Below are 22,536 nucleotides of genomic sequence, written 5' to 3'. Positions count from 1 at the left end.
TATGGGAAAAATATAAAGAATCAATGAGTGAGGATATACTGGCTAAAGTTCGAAGTGAAAATCCTACATTGGATATTACGTTTAACTCCGACATTTTTAATAAAACTTTGATTATTTTGGAGGAAAAGTGTATCACCATGGTTAACAAGACTTTAGTGGAACTCGGTCTTTTTGCACCTGTACAAGATCAACAGGGTGTATTTTATCCAGATTATATACGTGAAACTAGCTACAATGTCTTAGACTTAGAAGCATACATCGCGGATAAAAAGCCACTTCTCAATGAAGATCAGAAATTCGCGTACGAAACAATAATGGATCAAGTAGATAAACAAGAAGGAAGTATCATTTTTCTTGATGCTGCTGGTGGCACGGGAAAAACATTTTTAATTAATTTAGTTCTCGCTGAAATCAGGGTTCATGGAGAAATTGCTCTAGCCGTTGCATCTTCAGGTATTGCAGCGACATTAATGGAAGGAGGAAGAACAGCCCACTCTGCCCTTAAGTTGCCACTTAATATTTCCCGACAAGAAAATCCCACATGTCATATAAATAAAACAAGCGGCCAGGCACAAGTTCTTATAGAATGTAAATTGATAGTATGGGATGAGTGTACGATGGCTCATAAAAAATCTCTAGAGGCCCTCAACGCAACACTTCAAGATCTTAGAGGAAACTGCAGTTTAATGGGAGGAGCTCTGGTACTCCTGTGTGGAGACTTCCATCAAACTCTGCCTGTCATTCCAAAATCGAATCCAGCCGATGAAATTTATGCCTGTTTAAAACATTCTGTTCTACGGAATCATGTCCAAGAAATTAGCCTTAAACAAAACATGCGAATCGTCTTAAGAGATGGGAATGCTCAAAATTTTGCAAATAAACTTTTGGAGATTGGAGAAGATAGATTAGTAATTGAAGCATCTGGTATGATAAAATTGTCATCAGATTTATGTGTATCGGTGAAAACTGTCCGCGATATGATACAAGCAGTCTATCCTAACGTTAATCAAAATTATAAAAATTTAGAATGGTTGCGAGTAAGAGCCATTCTTGCTCCTAAGAACGATGATGTTAATGAAATTAACAAGGAGATACTAGCCATGCTGCCAGGAGACGTGATTGAATATAAATCGGTTGATACCGTAGTGGATGCTGACGAAGCCGTCAATTATCCAACGGAATTCCTAAATTCACTTGATTCAGCTGGATTGCCACAACATCGCCTTATACTTAAAGTAGGATCTCCAATCATTTTATTGCGAAATTTAGATCCACCAAAACTCTGCAATGGGACACGATTGTGTGTGACAAAATTAATGAAAAATATAATCCAGGCAGTCATTTTAACTGGAAAAGGTGAAATAATTTTTATTCCACGGATACCTCTAATCCCAACTGATCTTCCCTTCAACTTCAAAAGATTACAGTTTCCAGTCCGGGTAGCTGTTTCAATTACCATTAATAAATCACAGGGACAGTCTTTAAAGTTTTGTGGTGTTGATCTAAGATCGCCATGTTTTAGTCACGGGCAACTTTATGTTGCTTGCTCCAGAGTAGGTTCGCCTAAAAATTTATATATTCTTTCTCCTGGATATGAAACAAAAAATGTAGTTCATAAACAGGTGTTAAATAAAAAAGATTCTTAAATTTGTATGAAGTAGAGTATTATTGTACTTTATAATTTTTTGTTTTTCTTTATGTAGTATATTTATATTATTGTTTCTCCCTAACCCGTGCAAAGCCGGGTATTCAGCTAGTATATGTATATATAGTATATATATATATATATATATATATATATATATATATATATATATATATATATATATGTATATACATACACACACATACATACACACAATTGTATATGGAATTTTGCGCACACACACACCTGAGTAACAAAAAACCTAATACATTTAATATACCTTATTTGTCTAAAACTTTTACTACTCAAGTGCCATTATTTAAAAACATGAAAGAATATTACCGATTTTCACAAAATATAGATATCTTTTTCATTCTCAATTTCGAAACTCAAGAATGATCCATTAAATGAGCCATTTAGTATGATTTTTGCTTTCATGAGTGAGGGTTTTGTTTCCATGTAGCTTGCTTTTCTAAGTGTATTTTTTAAACAACCTAGTATACAAAAGTATAACAGAAGTTACTTTGCTTTTGTTGTATTTTCTTAATTTATTTTGAACTGCTTTTTTTCAATTTTGTAAGTAATTATAACTACCTTTTGTTACTTATTATTCCTTATATTAATTATTATTGTAACTACCTTGCACTGAAATATGTAATAGGGAAATATTTCTCCGTAATATAAATATTATTTGCGACAGGTTTTTAAACTGGAAGGTACTACTAGAAACTCTAGCACCACCGTCACGCTTGGCACTGTCGTGCCGTGTGCGAGCATTAATGAGGTTTTGGTCCCACTACGACATAAGATCTAACTGGCCTCTCCATTCTACGAACACAAATTAATAAAATGATTCACAACGCGTCAAATATTCTTTCTTTCCTTCGAGACAAGATTTGAAACCTCCATCTCAGTTTTCGCAGGGAAAGAGACAAATTTCTGCCCCAACCAACCGTGCTTTAATTTAAAATTTGCAGAGAAGGTTTTCGGGGGAAGAATTTTGTCGGCCTGTTCGTCTTGAATTGGACTGACTTTAAAAGAATGTGTATCAGAGTTAAAATGGCCACATTCTCCATTAAGATCTCAAAGAATCAGCCAGTGCACAGAAATCTCCCATGGATTGTTACACACGTGAACTCTGCACTCATTGCGCAAAATAATGAGGACTCTAGCGCGTCATTAGTCAGTAACCCTTACCCTTTCGCACATTGATTGCGCTGAAACCCATTGCGGATTTTGTTAGGCGACGGATTTGACCCACGACACACAGCAGCTAACCTATTTTCGTAGGAGAGAAGATAGATAATGCTTAGGCTTATGCATTCCATGGTCATTAATCTCGTATTCCCTTCTCTTCACTGAGAGAGATAATGATACACCAGGAACGTTCTGAGCGATAAAGAGATGTGGACACGTCTGCTGGCTGATACAGTGTGCGGTTACTGAGAAAGCTAGTTTAAATGGTCAGGGTAAAAAATATCAAGATTTGACCTCTGGTCACCATTACTACAGCTTTTTCCATCCACAAACAACAAGCGTCTCGCTTCTTAATACCAATATGCAGCGTTTATCAGGCTACAAAAATTTTTAAGCGGCTTCTCTTCAGAATTGTCTATCAAATTCCCCTAAACGAATGTGGCAGCTATTAAATTATCAGCAAATTAAGAAAAATAAAGCTTACGGGGATTGTTTTGCATAAAAACGCAATTAAATTCGAAAAATTGGAGGCATTTTGGAAATAAACAATCAATAAACATAATACAGGTTTTTTTATACTTCGCAATATTGAATTTAAAAAAAAGGAATTAACTCGTATTTTGTCAACAGCGGCACCTCAAAATTAAGACCAGGCATTTGGTGCAAGAAGTGACCTTCTAGATTCAGAAATTCCTTTTTTCCATTTCAGCGCCGACTAGTAGTGAAGTGTTTTACGTGCAGATAACTGATGTGGCCTTCTACCAAGATAATTTTTCTGATCCCAGCGATGTCAGGCCCCTAAAACCCTTCCCTCAGCGGAAGGGTTTAAGGACTTCAAATTAAAAGGGAAAACCTCTTAAAACTGTTACACTGTTAAAAAATTTAATTTTTCTCCAATTAATGTAAACTATACCGAAAATGATTATTTTTTACAATATAAGTGACGAGGCGACGGAAAGCAGCATCCTTTACTAATTGCCCCCACAAAATTTATTGTAAAAATTAGCCCCCTGTGAGAGGTACGCTCTATATTGGGGAACCGCTGTGGAGGGCCAATAAAGCTTCGTACCGCTACAAAAGCCATCCATTCATCGCTGATGCTAACTATATTCGCAGGGGATTTCACGATGTTCCCAGGAAGGTATAACATCACCACGTGCCGATTACGAGCCCAATCTACTGGCGATATCTCTTACTAAGGGTAAGGTAGGTCATGCATCGTCTCAATGGGAAGAAATGGATTACAGAAGCGGTGCTGTGAATCAGGAGAACGAAAGACGTAAAAGTATTTTCGAGCCACGTAGAACTCTTTGGAGAGAGTGAATATCTTTTTGAAGAGAGAGGGTAGGTTCCAAAGAAATAAGGGCCACTAAAATTGCTTGCTCTTTACAGGGTGGAGGGCGACACGTGCCAGGGAATTATTTGCTCTTGTTTATTGCGATACGCGCCAAGTGACATTCGCGGCAAGTTATTCGCGCGGAAAATTAGCGAAATTGACGGACGAGGGCCTCTGAGAATAGTTGCAATGTTTCGAATAAGCCACAGTATTTTTATAGCTCCAAATATGACGCAACTAAGTGCAAACCGAGAAAAAATCCTGCGCCCTTTACGTGTATATCTCTCGTAAGATCCGAAAATCACATGCAACGAGTAATCCTCTCACACTCAACCATTCCGATAATTACATGCAGGCGAGCTTAGGAACTGGATGATAATAAAGCCATTGCATTTAAAAAAAAAACTAAGGGAGAAGGGCGCATTGAAGAAACGGAACGATTTATACCAACAGTTATAATAGAAGACGAGAAAATTCATGCTCTTGTTACATATTCAAACTAGCAAAGTCTATCAAACAGAATGGGAGGTTACAAGTCAAAGCTGACCGCTTCGTTTGTTGCTACACGACACGCCTCGTGGCATATCATTGCAGCCCAAGTTAGAGGATTATAATTTATACTAATAAGGATTGCCATGATTACATTTCACTGTCCACATTATATAAATCGTTTTCCGTAAAAACAAAGTAACTCAAAATACAATTGGCAAGGACCTATAAAAGAGCAAATATGAACTCCAAAGCTTGACGGAAAATAACATCCCGACCACCACGTCTAGATACGAACCTCGAAGTAGGGAAGAGCCTGTAACAAGAGCACTACCTACATTAACCGATTATCAAAAAATCCACTAACAGGCCTGGTTTATTAGAGAATTATGACAATTTTAATGTCACGTAACCGTTAAATACTTCTTAAAAAAATATTTTTATCTTGTTTTTGAGATATCTGCCAGGTGAATGGATTTTGCGCATTCGACTTCCTTTGCACGCAGTTATTTATTTATTTTATTTATTCAGCATTAGTCCGAAAACAGCACATTTTGGCCTTAACATCGAACTATTAACAACGATAACAATGGTTACATTTACAAACACCCAAGCCCTAGATGGAGGGAAACTCACCCAGTCGGGAATCGAACCCGCGACCCTTGGAATATTGGCAGACGAGGACGTTACCCCGCCTCCACCGGGGTCGGCGTTAGAGGTTTTATATAGATTATAGGTGTATGTATAAAGGTTAAGGTTATAGTTACCGGGAAAAATCTCGCTTAAGGACCTCCTACACGCTCAGATTTTATTCATGTGTCTGCGTAAACACTTACTTTGAGCAAAGAGAGGTACCAGAGAGAGGAGGTAGTCGGAGCGTGTAAATGACTGCCAGTAAAATTGGTCGCATACAAATCTACAGCATCAATTCCCGTTTAAATTTCTACAAACACACAGGTACCAATGCATAAGCAGGTATTGGTACAGGTACGTACCATACCTGTATAAACGCGCGGAGGCGATAAACAATTTGATATGTTAGTCACCATTTTAACTGATTGTTGATTTAATGGATGTCCCAATCATTCCAACAGCATGTCATAAAAGTTTCGGGACATGTAGACACAATCACCTGCATTTCCAAAAGAACTTGTCGCAGTCGGTCCGCGCTTTAGTACTCAGAGCAAACCGAAGTATTGGTTTAAGTGTGCTTACGTGGCTTACTATTTTATTGTGCTTCTACGGGCCAACCGACCACTGGAAAAAAAACTCTCAAAGACTCAGTCGCGACGAGTCTTAGAGAGTACTTCGCGCTTAATCACTACACGTAAGTTACCTACGCAGCGTTCACTTCGACATTGCCGCAGACGAGCAGGTGTGCACCTGTCGACCTATGCCTGCCGATTACAGGCGCTTAGAGGCACTATCTTGCCACCCGAACATTCAAAATTCCCTAATTAGAAACTTTTTTTTTACCTGTTCGGCCTGCTTTCCTGGGACGTCAAACCACTGTGCGTCGAGTCTCAGAAAGGGGGGCCACTCTATCACCAACGTTCACTTGGATACTGAACACTGACTGAGAACTTTAACCCTAAATACGAGCCCTACGAACCCTAAAAACTCGTATTAAGAGCCAACTAGTAAGTTAGGCATAGGTGAAGCAATGAATCAGACGTTTTAAAGAAAGTTAGGCATCTCTTTTGACGTCCTCTTACATAAAACCATAGAATAGGGCATAAAACCACATGCACACGATTTTTGGTCCTCGTAAAACCATAATCTAACGCCTTATCGGGCGAATTTAAGTCATGGTTTCAGTGGAATAAAGTAGGATAGCAATCTGTGACGATTTTATTAAAATTAGATTTAAAACAACAGGCTTTGAAACACAAAAGCGCCAAGATCGCATTAAACTACATCAGCAGAGCATAGGATGGGTGCCAATTCGTAACAAATTACTGTGTTTCAACATTTTCCCAATTTCTACGATCACACCCCCTAAATACAAGTATGTATACATACTATCTCGAATAGTTAATACACGAGAATTTCATAAAAAAACCTTACTATTTATAAAGAGAATAAGTCTTGGGAGCCAGAATCGTAATGGCACAGTAAAAAATGTGGCATAAATATTTCGCTACGAGTACACCAGGACTTAACACGATATCGGATTTTCTCGGGAATATAAAATGCATTTAATTTTTCTGTATTTTTAGTACCTCTCTCTACGGGATGAAATTAAGTTCTTATCTGCACTCACTGAATCATACACACTTTAGGTGAGTCCTTATTCCAAGGATTAGCTTAACAGTCTTATTTTTAAGTTTATATTAATATTAAAACAAAACTCGATACAATTCTTCTCGACTCCCTAAACTATCACCTCATATAAAGTAACTGAGGACATGCCTTAGTTAACTAACCAGCATATCATCAAGGAAGGAGAATAAAACAACAAACAAGGTGCCCGTATCAATGACTGAGAACGACAGGCGGACAAATTAAGACCTACCATATGGCCATTATTTTCCAGCAAAGATTATTCCATAAATGTTCCTGTTAGAAGGAGTGGAGATCATTATGAGCATAATTTCTTACTGGGAATCATTAGTAATGATTGCAGACTGTTGCATTAATTTCAAATAAATCACGCATCGTTTTAAACTTGTACACTGTAAAAAGGGGCGACAACGTCACCAACATGGGCCACTCACTTCAATACTCGAGAATCCTTATCTAAAGCGACTCGATGGACGAGTGGAAGAAGGGAGGAGGCACAGAACAGGAAAATACTATATAACAAGCAAGGGCTAGTGAGAGTTCTGTCGTGGCGAGACACGCTTGGGGTCGATATGGCAGCCACTGACCCTTCTTTGATATACTCTAATGAGCTGAGGTTTGATTCCAGGCTCTCCTGAGCTTCAATTAAACTTGCAATACAAAATGTACCTATTTCCCTCCTACTGTGAACCAAAGTGGGTCGTTCGAAAGCAATTTAGGCGGTAGATTACCATTTGGCGCCCCTAAATAAAAGGATCTCCAAATAAATCCTAAGTTCATACGCAGGATCACCATTCGGACACCCTCAAATACAAGGGCGTCCCGTTGAAACCCAAGTTACCATACATACGGTTTCCAAAGATGTGGAAGATAACCTACTTTTAAACGAAGGAGCCAAGAAATGAGGTTGTATAATCCATGTTCTTCAGGCATTAAAACCCACTTCAACTTTTCTGGCCTCGTGACTTGCTAAGCAAATTGTGTCAAGGAAAACAATTGAATGTTGGTAGATACATACAGAGACGCACACATTACGCCTTAAATTGATCAATATTTCATTCCTATATACGTTTCTGAATGATCAAAGGGCGAAGTATTTCCGGCCTGAAAAATAAATCATGCGAGAATCTTGATGCATGAAACAACCAACATTGAAGGGCATTCTTATGAGAAATCAAGAAAGGCATTCCCGTATTGAGTAAGAATTATGAGTAAACTGCTTTAAAGAATTTGACTGGAGCGAGTGAAGGAATCTCTATACGGAAACGACTACATTTAACAGTGTGTGTCATAAAATATTTTTGTTTTTATTTTCCTACATTTGTAAAATATCTTAAGTTAATTGTACAAATAGATTCAATTGCCAGGCTTGTGAAAAGAAACATTACGAGAATGCCGATTCTTTTCCTCTCTCAGCATCGCTTTTCCTACAGAAATGTGCTCACATTAAATTGGAGAACTATTATGAATCCCTAGCATGCAAAGCCTAAGGCGTGACAGATTTATCACCTCACTTTCGTCATGATAAAAGTGAAACTCCAGACATATGATTATAATAAACAAAAATGAACACCAGATAGTACGCGAGTGTCGCCGCCACCGAGGTAAAAAACGCTCTAACCCAACGTTTTTTTCACTTTATACACAGCCAAGTGACGAGGAAAGGATTTTAAGTTAAGAAATAAGTGAGACCAGAGGTGAGACATGCACAGAGCTTTCACACAAAATCGTCTTTTAATGCCAGTGAAGAGTCACCAAATTCTTTCTCATCTCTCACTGAGGCTTGTTACTTCGAATTGGATAGAAGTTGGGGTGCGTTAGGTGTTATATTTTCAATGTTTACTGAGTTTGTCCTGAAAGTATTTAGCTTGATGAAAAATATGTGACAAGTAAATAAGTGACAAGGGGGAATATTTAATGTGGTATCTTTTAACTTGAAATAACATAAGTCTCTAACAATCAATGCCCAAATCTTACAACGGCAAATATTCATACCCCTGTCAGCAAACGCCCGAAAGGACGCTAAACCGGCGTTCACGCCGTTTTGGCGTAAGTTCGGGAGTCTGTTGACGGAGGTGTGAAGGTCTGCCGTCGTAATATTTAGGCATTTGCGCAACTTCCCTTGGTCAGGGGAATAAAGGTTTTCCTTTGGCGGGCACCTTAGAAGTGAATTGGATTGAGGAAGTTTAATTTAAAGCGCAAAATTGGAAATGGCAGATGAGCCTCCGTAGCTGTAAAACAGTGAATCAACGGAGTTCTGTACTAAATTCATGTCGAGGAGGCCGTGTTGACACTCACGAAGGTCGTTCAACGAACGCATTACATCGCATTAAATATCGTAATGCCATGGATTAGCACTGGCGATTCCGGCGAACTAACTCAACGAGCGGTTATGTACGATTGAGCACGCGTGACAAAGTTCTTGACCTTTGCGACCTCCATAACCAATACAAGCTGGTGATGCAAATACGTATTCAGCAAAAGAGGTGAAATCTCAAATAGCATCCAATTATTTCGACGATAACTACATTTTTCGGCATTGTCAAGTCAATTTAAAAGGTTTTCACTCCGCGATCGTGACAGATATAGAGGAAGAACAGTAAACACAATATTTGGTATACTATATAACAATAACGACCCGGAATCCCCGTTTTAGGCTCAAGTTTCTCTACAGAATCGGAAGGAAAAGGTTGTTCTACGAAGAATGCTAGCGATCCAAGCGTTTTAACTCTTTGTATATATGTACTTGGTCAAATTCTTGGGGATAATCTTTCTTTTAAAGTAATAATTTAATTTCCATCACTCCCCTTAAAGAAAAACACGTGGTACTTTAAAACGTGAAGTAATGCTTTCCTTGTGGAAAAAAAATGTAAAATTCTGAATTAATGAGACCGAATCAAAACGCGTAAACCACTGAGAAATTGAATTTCAGAGTACGGAATTGTTTTGGAGTTATCTAATTATTGTGCAACCTCATTTACTTCCGTTTCATTTATGCCGTTGATATCGCATGAATTCCTTTAGAACGTTTTACGATACGGGATTACCATATTCCGAAAAATCTGGAGATGAAGCAAGGCCCTTCGATCAAAAAGGAATCGTGGTGGACGGCGGCCGTGGCAACTCATCCGTGTCGACACGGTTGTCAATGCATGTTGCGAGATCGTGAATTACTTCAAACCGGTTTCTACAAAACTGAAAACTTTCATTTATTAAGACCAAGGCTCAATATGTTCTTGATTACTAATGTTTTACAATGGACGCATACGGTTCACAGGTAGCAGTCTGACGGCATCTAGTTCAGAAATCGAAAACAAATGCGATGCACTAAATGGAATTTACATGCTACGACACCTATATGCGCTCCCACACTCTTGCGCTCACAACAATTCCAAACCGCTGCACTAGCCCCACACTGCTGCAAGAAATCAATATCCTTAGCTAGATCAATGCGACAATCAAAAAGCAAATCTCACAGTAACGGCAAATATAGCGTATGTCATAATGACTTCTTGTGTGCATACCGCTCGAGTTATAAGCATACTGCTAATCCTTTCGGATAGGCACACTTCTCCACGTATCCGTCACCAGGGCTTGTACGTATCTTTCTGTGTCTTTTTATTCACACAATCAGAGATATCACCAGAGCTTGACTAAAATTTAGTGCGGCGAGTCCATTGGACAGTGATCAGGCGTGGCAGGATGAAGATCTTCTACTCAGGGCGATAACCAGTGCGGTATAGGGAAAGGAAATATTGCGGGTTGCATTCGGCTTATCTTTATTCGATTTTTGTCTTCAATACTTCGATTTCGTAGAATATCTCCAAGCCACTCCTTCGCTAGGCGGGATAGGTATGATCCATACGCTTCAAGGCAGATGTGTCCCTGAGAAATCCTTCCTATCCTCTAGTTAGAAGAGCGTATTTTATTTTGCCCGAGAGAAGAAATGAGTGGACTTCAGATGAAGTAGCAGCAGTCAGCTAACTTCTTCTGAGTAAAAGGAGGAGAAAGCTACGATCTAATGAATGCATAAACTCTCAAGGTAAGCTTTTTTTAATGTCACGAGCTGACAGAGCCATGCGTATCTCTCCCAAAGAGCAGACTTGAAGTTCTATAAAACGCGCACCTCTTGGAATGGCTTTCGCGTTAAGTGCAATTCTCGAGCAATTCAAACCACTTCCCGTGCACCATTTATCTTCAAGGCTATCCGTGGCGCTTATGGAGTTTGTGGTCTTAAGCGATGATAACCTCTGAAAGATCCATAACGACGCCCAGTGACGTCATTGGTACACAAAGAGCATTCACGGTTGCTTGGTTCTGAGGCACGGCTATAGAAGCCCTATTATACCAACCGTAAGTTGATAGAACAAGACTAAACTACGCAGATGCGCCGTCCTGCGACTCTCATAAATAAACGACGACTTTGACTTCTTTTCGGCAGCAAATTTGTAGAGAAAATAATTTTTAAGAACAATGGAATCAAGCTTAATTTTGTGGAATGATACCACATTACAGAACCAAATAATTCTTAGATGTTTTCTACGCATCTTTATTATGGTACCATCGGTTTCGACAGTTGACTTCACATCACAGTACAACAATATTGGCGAGCTTTCAAATGTATATACCATACTTACCAGAGAGGGGAGAAGAGTGCATGGGAAAGAATAGGGAGAGGGAAAGGAGGAGGCAACTAAGTGAACATGAAAGGTGAAGGGGTTAGAGGAATGACCATCTTTCCACAGATTTGAGGGTATTATTTAGTCGAATGGGGAAAAACCTGTTAGAATTGGGGTGGATACTCTTTCGGGGGATGAGAGCACTATTTTGAGTCGGAAAGGAATGAACAGCCACGGGGAATGAAGTCCATAAACATGGTCATTTAACAAATACTAATTTCTTGCTTTTAAAAATTCAAACATTTCCTGGGAATCAAATTTAACACTTCTATATTCCAAATGTAAGACGCCAGGTTTATCACCACTCTCGTGTTTACACACCGAAAGATGTCGGGCAAAGTTCGAGAACACACCACCTTTTATACAAGCACATCAAAGGATGAAATTCCCGGCCAAATATCTTGTTAAAACAGGCACAGAGATATCAGAAAAAGGGCAAATGAAAATTTAAAGTATTTTTAAAGTACCAAAGACAGGTTCTTTGGTAGCAGCACATAGATAACATACAGGCCTGTTATAACCTGTATAACTTTCGGACGATAAGTTTTTGAGTAACAATCAAGGCATATATTTATATTTCCTTTAGACCTCTTTCTTCAGTTGTTATTTCGCTAAGGATTACTCAATTAAAATTATTCTCTACATTAATTTTGTAACTTCGACCACGAAAATTCCTCATTATCTCTCTCGACAGACAAAATTAGTGGCGGAGAAACCCCATGTGTCTCTAAATCGCCCATTTAAGTAACTTCTACTCGGACACAACGCCGGGGATTAATAACCCAGGGAAATCTTACGGAAATGGAGTCAATGCTCGGTCTTAGCCCATTACAAATGAACTCCCCAACTGACGTTCCACACAGTGAACTTCCGAATTAATGAACGGGAAATGACGTCGCGGAAAAGAATTGACAACGAGGACACTTTCTCGGTCAGTCCGTCCCAGCCAAACGAAACTTTTATTCCACAGGAAGTGATTGAAATCAACAAGACTGAGGCATAGAACGGAGCAGGCGAGTGTTTCGTCACACCTAGATGAGCAATACCCGAGTCCCTCAAATCCCTATGTCAATAGAAAAAGGGTTAAGTACGGAGAAGCCCCCATGCTCTCGCTGGAGACCTCCAACTAGGGAGCATCACATTAACCCGACAAAAAGTTATCTCACTCATTAATGCTAGTGTTACTGGCAAACAAATATCAATGGTTACTACAATAGTTTTTCAACAGGATGAGAAATGTCACACCCGCAGAAACAATTACAAACCAATGCTGGATTTCACAGTAACAGTACGCTCACCATTCAAAAGCCCTAAAAGTTTAAACACCGGTTTGCGAGGCAACGGAAAGAGGAGCAAGAGAAATAATCGTAATTTTTTAAATAAATATACAATAGAAATGTTTAATTTGGCGTGCGGCCTCAACCTTTGTGGACCCAAAGTGATGAGTAAGACGAGACTACCCCAGCTTTAACAGGCGACCCTATGAGACAAGAGTAAACAACACAACTCTCCAAAGCCGATGCTGACCTAATGTCGACGGTCAGTGTACTGTTTTTATTTCATTTCAAAATACATTGCACTCTCAATATTTCCTCCTGACAGGTGATTACATTCTAAGTCCAACTGGAGGATGCTCGAGGTAACGGAATATCGGTAAACTGTCAGCAGAAACCAAATTAAATGTCTCGAGACTTATTTAGAAAAAATATAAAACAGCGAAGTTTTAGTCTTTATGAAAGATCATAAACAAGAAATAACAATATGGGCAGTCACCCTAGCCGTATGTGGTGGCAACACCACATATAAGGGAATCATACGCATGACTTGAGGACAGGGTGGTGACATTATTCCACCGCCTCGGTAGCCGGAAAAGGTGGTGGGTTTAGTTTGGCAGCAGATCTACAGGCTCCAAAAAATACGACGCGTAAAAACGAAAAATCCTAAACCAAACGGTAACACATTTTACGGAGATCAAAAGATGTTGAGAGCAAACAATTCACAGACACAGAGAAGATTTATCAGAGTTTGCACAAATGACAGAGGCTCAGCACTTTATTACTATTGGAACACAGGTATAGGTGCAAGTTATCAGAGAATACGTGACTTGGATAACGGAAATCTACGACTGATTGATAATCGAGTTGAGCGTCATAAATATCTACCGATGAGAAGTGATCAAAAGATACGAATGAAGGCAGAAAAAAAATCTGATCTTCTATTTGAAAAAGAGCACTTCCCGCAAATATAATGTACTTTTATAAGCCAATAGCTCAGGACTTAAGCTGATGAAGATTTTGTGGCACGGCTAACAATTTGCCGACTCGCGTGCAGGAGGGACACTGACATTTGCGCGTTAAATGAAAGGTACGGACCTGATGCGGATTGACTTCCGATTGCAAAACCAAATGCAGTAAAATCTTAATAAATCGTTTAATTATCGCCGGAGATGAAACTGCCGACTCATGCACGGACCAGTTTTCCTGGGGCATACAGGTATATCGTTTATTACGGTTCAAATAGCCATCAAAACGTATTTTGTTACGTCATTTTGAAAGCAGTGATGAGTCTTTGTCAGTTAACGGGTTACGCAAAATATATTTGACGGGCATGCGAGCATGTTCATTAGGATAATTATATTTAAAAATGTAAATCATTTCGCTCATTTCAATTATTTTATTACATCGGCATGGACATGAAGGAACTAATAAACAAGTATTCTTGACCAATTTAAACGAAAATTTAAGAATTTTATTACATCAATGAAACCAGTTATCACCATTTGGAATTTCAAATATTGTTTAACTTTTCAGAAAGCTAACATCTGCTGCCACAATTCGCATAAAAATGAAAGGCCCTCCGCGGCTGTGTACCATGGTTACATGAGGATAAGAAAACTGAGGAACTTGAATGAAAAAGGTGAAAGTGCTTTGATTTTTCGCACTGTATTCAGCACCCAATTTACGAGTTTTCGCAACGTTATCTGGACGGTGCAGATGAGGTTGATATGGCAAATTAATGCATATTTTGTACAAACAATCTAACTCTTCCAAAATTGTTTCTTGAAATAAGAGAGTCGCCTAGTTTCCCAGTACTGTGATAACAAAGTGCACAGTGAGTTGTGCAACAAAAACTAAAAAAAGACATCTTCATCCATTATTAAAATTGGTGGAGCGATTAGCTACCAAATCAAATAATAAAGAATGAATAAAAATTAACTATCTTTCTCTCTTATTATCTTACTTGAAAGCAACTTCTGCGGGAAAATGGGAATGCTATTTCTATTTGTGGAGCGCAGTGCCCCTTACTTTTCCTTCAATAGACAAGATTGTGACTCCAGGGGTGGCTTCATTTCACATTCGGCATGGATTAATATATTAAACTTTCTACGAGAATTCTTCACTAGTCTCAGTTGTTAGCGCTACTCTGGAATCAGACTTAAAACCTAACCTGCTTCATGCTAGAGTGGGGTACGGCGGATTTCTCCATAGTTCTATCATCAATGAAAGCAGTAAGTTACCGGAATTAAGATAAGAGAAAATAGAAACTACTGATAAGAATATTTACACGAAAAACGCTTAGACAAACAGGAACAATAAAAATAAGAAGTAATTTCACATAAAATGTCCGTGCCAGCAATGTTGCCTTCAAAATTGCAGTGACTTATACCCAATGCGATAATATTTGTCATTGTACTATACACACATGGTATTTTGCGAAACATATTACAGGAAAAATGAATCATTCCACGATTCCGGATGCAAACCAATAAAAATCATAAAAATATAAGCAGCTAACATCACGGCTGGAAAACCTAAATTGACCACCGAGACTTGGCGCAGTGCAAAGGATTTTTCCATGAAATGAGCTCCAGTGAGATCATGGGGTAGATACAGTCACCCTTAAAATGAAAATTAAAACTCTACTTCCCAAGAAACCGTCTCATTAAATTACTCCAACCAAAATTCGATGTTCTGACCAATTCGGACCGACTTTTCCTCCTTGACATAGTCTTTGAGGCTGCCTTTAAATTAAGGTTTTTGGGGAGCAAGTGGCGACTGGCCATCCATTACGTTCCTTTAGGAGGGTCGGGGTAGGGATTTAGGTAAAATCTTACGCAAGGTTTATGACTGCAATACTTCAGCCATTGTTTGTGAAAACATATTTTTATTACTCCTTTATCACCAAAGGCAAATTGTGCCAATGTCCGCTTATGAAACAGTCGTTTCAAAATTATTTTTGCATTTATTGTATTATTGTGCGTTTCGGAATGTTCGCTTCCTTTCACCGTATGTATTTCACCACCACTAAAATAAAAATTTACCCTTCAAAATGGTGTACATTCACACTATAAACGTGCAATTGAACTATTCGGTATTCATACGAGAAATATACTTTCGTCAAACTTCCATTTATTTAGAAAAACGCGTAATTTGGATATCAAATGTAACGCCGATTATTACGAAAGACGAGTTGAGATATCATTTATTCCAGTCTTACTTCCCGATAATGTTTTAAACCTACTTGCAAAGCAGCCCAATCAATTTCATCCTCCCTCTGCAAACTTCTCATTTCCTCGCAACATATATGTATCTAAAACAATTTCTTGTTTTTCAAAGTGACCTATGTACAATTCAACTAGATTAACTGAAGGAGTAAGATTTTAAAAAACGCTACAATAGAATCGACGAAAATTCATCGAGAACGAACTTCCGGGGCTTTCTCCCGAACATTCCATTCCTTAATCGATTTTCTGAGGGAATATTTCGGGACACTAAATAGCTTCATAGCAACAGAATCGTGAAGTATACGGCTAGACTGGGACGCATGGAGGGTGCATTTCCGATTATGCAATTCAGAATAAAGCCCACAGTTTCCAAGAAGAAATATCTATTCGAACCCTCAAGTCACGGGGATAATTAGAACAACCCGTGGAGCCCAGAATCATTGAATGGATGTGAAACCACGACCACCGGCTGAGCAGGCCCACGTTCTTCCATATTATGAACCCACTATGCTACCACACCACCCTCCTATTCGTGGTGACATGTTAAGTAGCCAATCACAGTCGTAGAACATAGACCTTGAGGAATGCCGTTATCAAATATTACAGCCGAGCCGGAGGACACGGAAGAGCCTCTCTCTTTCCTCCGTGAGATATTTAAGCGAAGGTAAATTTGGGTGTGAGGCGGGTGCAGTCGTAAGTAGTAACGGAGCTTTGAGGAAACCGAACTGCCTGAAACCAAAGCTCACGAACATCGCAGGAGAAACATTGAAAGGAGGCAAAATTCAGTTTACACAGGGAGCTCCGGGAATGATCCGCTACAACCTTATACATATGACATCGTAAATTGTCAAACACAAAGGCAACGAAAATAGACTCAATATCAATTAAAACATTCGCTCCTATTTGTTGCATATAACGACTATGTTTCTCAAAATGGATGAAATGCCTGCTTAATTCCGTTGTTCAAGAAAGACTTTGAATCTCTCACGCTCATAAATACAAGTGTACTCAAGTGCGCAGTACAGGCGTCAAACGGCAATTAGAAAAGTCGATTAAATTGGATTCAAAGGTTTTACAAGTAAAGCAAAATATTATAATCGCCCACGCTGCAGTGGTTCACAACCACTTTTGAGCTGCAGGCCATGTGTAACTTTTTAACGCATCGATGGGAGAGGTAACGCTTAAAGCGTCACACTGAAGGTGGAAAAATTATTCCTTCATTACATTTTTAACATTTTTCAATAAGGTATGTTCTCTCACTTATAATTTCATTTAAACTATTGTATTCTCAACAAACGTGATCCGGACAAATCTATACCTAATGCTTTCCACGACAACTATTGTTGAAAATATTAGACGAAATACGCATCAGCGCGAACACTGGTCTTGGGCATAAGATTGGATCACATCAGAATTCTGATCAGATTCACTTCAACAGAAATTTGTTGAAATTAATTCCCGATTCCCATTTAACGCTAATTAATACTCGCGCGGAATAACATACTTTTATGGACTGATTGTGCACTTTCATATGGTAAATGACTAGTTTTAATAATGATGATTAACTCTTATCAGTTTGAAACAAAGTTTGGCAATGACTGAACAAATAAACTTTGTATTTTAACAACAAACTTGAGCAAAAATGTTAGGTATATTTTTTAAATAATAGTTTCTACAATAGATTGCATAATATCATAGATAGCTATACCTAATTATACCCCAATGCGCCGGTAGTAGTGAAATGAAGCTGTGTCAAAATAGTGAGTTTAATTGTTCTGTGGCCATGAATTTTCACTAAGTACAACCTGAAAACATTGAATCCAGTTTGGCAATGACTTTATTCGGGCAATTTCAAATTCCATTTAAAGAAAGATTAAAAAGTGACGAAAATTACTTTTTTTTGGCTCCATAGTACACACAACACTAGGCGGAGTCGAACTTATACATATGTATGACAGGAAATATGCTTAAGAAAAATAATAATTAATTCTTTTTAAATGTATATTCAAGTAAAAATACGGAAACTACTAGCGAAAATGTGCTTTGTACCCGAATGAATGGTGATAAAAATAGAAAATGTTTCATAAAAGGACATCGAGGCAGTTTATTGACGGCTATCACTTATAGCTCCGATACCCTAGAAGCCCTCAATTCTTCTATGTGACTACGGTAACTATTCCATATTAAATTATTGCAAATCATTAATATTAAATTGTATGCTCAGCAATAGTAACATGAATCCAAACATTCATCGTTGGAATGCTTAATTGTAAAATCGGAAAGAGTTGGAAAAATGAGAAGACGAGCAAAGTGTCCTACACTTGTATAGGTTATTAAATTATACCAATTCTAAATTTCAAATTAATGATAAAATTACGTCGACCCCACTATCAGAAATATGTACCCATATGCTTGGTAAACCGCGCTAATTTTATCTTATGAAAAAATTAAAACACCATCAACAATAAACCAAGATTAAACAAAAAATTACATCTATATATACAGTTTTATGTTGCATTAAGCTTTAAGGTAGGAACATATCTTTCTTGGCCAATTGTATGTGATATTTGCCGTAATGTTATGGGCATCAGGTTTTCAAAAAATAACATTTTGAAGCTCGACAAGGAGTCCTTTAAGTAGCTTATATATATTCCAAGACCTCACGAATGAAGTATTTTTACATTTGCGTATCATGCCTTGCGCCATCCTAACGGTTATCAAGATTCTTCAGTAAACACGACTGTCAAAAATTAAGTTTAAATGTTAGGCTAAAAGACAAGTTCTGCCATCTGTCGACGAAAGTTGCACCATTAAGGTAAAGGTATTTTCTACATAAATCGCGTGATACGAAATATTTCACCAGGGGTAAAGTGCGAGCATTTCGCTCTTTAATTTTATTTCAAAAGAATTACTGGACTCGCATATATTTATTAATGAAGCTGTGCATCCTTCACAATTCACTTAGGCATATGTTATACTTAATATTATTAAAAACAAACACGCACAAGCCAGTTACACAGAACGTAGAATAAGCGGGTAGATATTGCAAAAAAAAACAAAAATCTATAGCATACACAGAACGCCAGAATACTGGAAATATAAACCCATTAGCATATGAATTTCCAACAGGAATGGACAAATTACTTAATTCAGGGACAAAACTTGTACCGAAATTGATTTAGGTACAATAGGTATATTGGATACAATACATGCATGCACAGAGAATACGGTGATGCGCCTAAACCGTTCGACCGGAAGACTATTAAAATAAGGGTTGAATTTATCATGTTGAACTCGTCATTATTCGGCATGAGTGTGTACATCTACTCAATAACATGAAATTAAAAAAAAATAATTCACTACCTATTAGATGAAAGTACGTCACATCAACATCAAAGAAATTTAACATTAATTGATTTAATGTCCCATATAGTTTCCAGCCAAATCTGCATCATCCGTAACGACCTACAGCAAAGAAGACAGTGTTTACAGCGAGTAGTGTTCACGAATGTACATTTATATTTGAGCGCTCCCAGTCGTAGTCACAAAATCATAAGGCAATGCAGTAAGGGGGCATTCCTTATAGGAAACGACTTTACTTTCCCTAAAGTAGAGCTCTTACCTGGTCATTTCATCCCCAAGAATATCCACAACTGGTCCCGCTGTAAGAAAAAAATGAAGTCATTTGATATGCCTACCAAATTAAAATACATCGTATGAAAATTTAATAAAATCATGCAACCAATACACAAGGCCAGCCTTTACATGATTAATCAATAATGAGCATTAAGTAATAAAAATATAACACAAAAATCGCAAAAGAAAGAAAACTGTGACAGAAAAATAAACCATTCTTAAAAAAATAGACGTATTTCATATCATTGTACCTTTAATTTTCATCTTGAATATATATGTGGCTTCTAAGACTCTTCAAGAACAGAAATGGACTTTTGGTAATTCCACAAGACAATTAAAACTAAGCAAAGCAATGCCAAAATCGCTCAATCGGAACAACAGAACAGTCTACCCTGTTAAGAGGTGAATAACTGACTGCCGATTAAACTACCGACACGTATCGCACTCACGATTGATCCGTTCATCTATAGATGTGAACGACTCGCCCGTAATTCGCAAGTCATTTGTTATCCCCGCCCAAACAAGAAATTTTAAGGAAAGGTTATGGACGAAACATTAACAAAATATTTATTATCTCCGAAATGACGCCAAGATACCAAAGAACAATACATTTTCGTTAAAATCGGTATGAAAATTCAATAATGACTAAGATTTATTTTCCTTTGTTTGCAATAATGATGTAGCCATTTTATTAAACACATGTTTAATTATTTAAATGGTTATCAACTATTTATTTATTTTAGCAGACTTCTATACAAAAACTGAAAGCTCTACTAGGTAAACTTGAATCTGGAATCCGTCCAATGATTCGCGTTTGGGAAATTAAAAAAATAAGCCATGCAGTTTTGGCATTAAATAGTTCAATTATTTCCTCAACATTAATTACACAGTATGGTTCATTAATGAGAAGCCAGAGTAGACCGTGACATCAATTTTCAATGAAATGGAGCAATAAAACTTAACTAAAAGTAGGCAGTGAAAGATTGTTAGTTGGATTAAAAATATCAATTTCTCCCTTCCTTGTGCCACTGCAACACTGTCATATCAAATATCAACTCTATATTACATTAAGTAATGAAATTTATAATTAACATTTATACGGGTGACTGAAAAAATTGACTCAGGTAACATGAAAAACTGATTTTTTTCTTATTTCCATTCATCAATCTATTCTTCTGCAATTAAAAACTTGTTTTTATAGAAAATGGCTGAAAGATCGCTTAAAAATTGAAAGAATAAAGCAAGACATGAAATACTTACCAGATGTAAAATATTTATGCCATGTATAAAAATCAGCCTACTCAAATGTTTTCAAAGAATGTTTCAGAATTCTTTTCCCTGTTAATTGCATCTTCTTTCTATCTCGACAGCAGTTTTCTATTTATTTCTCATATTAATACCCATCGCTCCTTATTCTCTGTGTCTTTACCATTAGTGTTTTTTCTTTGATGCTACTGCCAAATTTTTTAAAGGTTAGTGTTACCCTATTTCTGTCAGCCATCCCCTTGTCCTAACTTAGGATTTTGTGAATTCATAGTAATTGGTCCTTTTTACTTCCATTAATGCTTCAATGGTCCACTTTCGTTTTTCTAACCATTTTGAACTTAGCAATGATTTCATATCAACTCAAATATCATCTCAGTCTGCAACCACCCCTGGGAAGCTGAGTTTAAAAGACATTGTTCCTATATTTTTTCCTGCCAAACACATTCACAGAAATTTATTGTAAAAAAATATTTACTATTTCTTACCCTTATTGACTATTTGTCTGTATGTATATGTGGAGTACCAAAAGATTGGTTTGGTTTTATTTCTGCCAATTGAATTCACTCTCACTCACCTGATCTACATTCAATAACCTTATCCTTAGCTTCCCATTCGGTGAGTGCTACAACTACTCCATGTTGACTCTCATTCCCAAATGCTATACCCTACTCTTGAAATTTATTTTTCCATCTGCTTCCCTACTGTCTTTGCCAGGCATTAGACCTTGCCCCATGGGCTAAATACCACATTTTCCAGGATTCATTATGCATGTATTGCTGTTCACATTGTTATGGAAAAGATAATTGAGGTGGTCTCTGCCATCTCAATAATGTTTTTTGACATGAAAACGTAACTTAAAGAGACCACCACAAAACGAATGAATTCAAAGTAACCAACTCTCTGAGGAGTAGATTCTGAATAGACCACCAATATATTTCAACCGATATCCCAAGGGTAATCCCACAGGAACATATATCTCCTACATTGCTCCTACCAGTTGAGCCCCAAGGGTCACAAGAATGCACAAACTCTTCCACCATATCAAGGTCATAGTCGATAGGAGGGCAGAATATATTGAGCCACTGAAATAAATTCAGAAAAATGATGTTGTTTCCATTTGCCTGTACTGACCAACCCATAGGCTACTAGCTAAGTAAAAGTTTTCTTCAAAGTTCTTCTCACATCTTAAATCATTATGTATTTTCAAATATAAATACTCTCAAGTTGAATTATTTCATGGGGACATAATTTATATCACAAGAATGATCTCTTGCAGTCTATTAAGTAGCAATTAATTAGGACACTATGATAAATAAATTACTTAAAACACCACCAATTTGGGTTGATTATACAGTTAATAATTTCTCCACGGCTTACTACTTTTTTCAGGCAATGATTAAACATAGTTAGCAGGTCTTAAGCCATAAACTGAGGATTCACTACAATCATTGAAGTGCCATATATATCACACGCTGGATAAATCAGCATTAATCCTATGCTA

At 37.6% G+C, this 22,536-nt stretch overlaps 1 protein-coding gene across 1 annotated transcript in view; it reads right to left on the bottom strand.

Annotated features, from left to right (window-relative positions):
* LOC139692093 (isocitrate dehydrogenase [NADP] cytoplasmic-like) overlaps positions 1-20,180 on the bottom strand; it is a 30,865-nt gene extending 10,685 nt beyond the window's left edge. Inside the window, exons 1-2 of the mRNA XM_071590125.1 lie at positions 20,021-20,180; positions 19,756-19,795 (exon numbers count right to left, since the gene is read on the bottom strand). Coding sequence (XP_071446226.1) covers positions 19,756-19,795; positions 20,021-20,033 — 53 coding nt within the window. The 5' untranslated portion in view covers positions 20,034-20,180. The remainder of the gene's footprint in view (positions 1-19,755; positions 19,796-20,020) is intronic.
* Positions 20,181-22,536: the final 2,356 nt, after the last annotated feature.

Source organism: Hetaerina americana, unplaced genomic scaffold (genome assembly GCF_022747635.1).
Source record: "Hetaerina americana unplaced genomic scaffold, ioHetAmer1.1.p SCAF_4, whole genome shotgun sequence".
Lineage (NCBI taxonomy): Eukaryota > Metazoa > Arthropoda > Insecta > Odonata > Calopterygidae > Hetaerina > Hetaerina americana.
The sequence above is the reverse complement of the archived record's forward strand: the minus strand, read 5'-3'. Positions and strand labels throughout refer to the sequence as shown.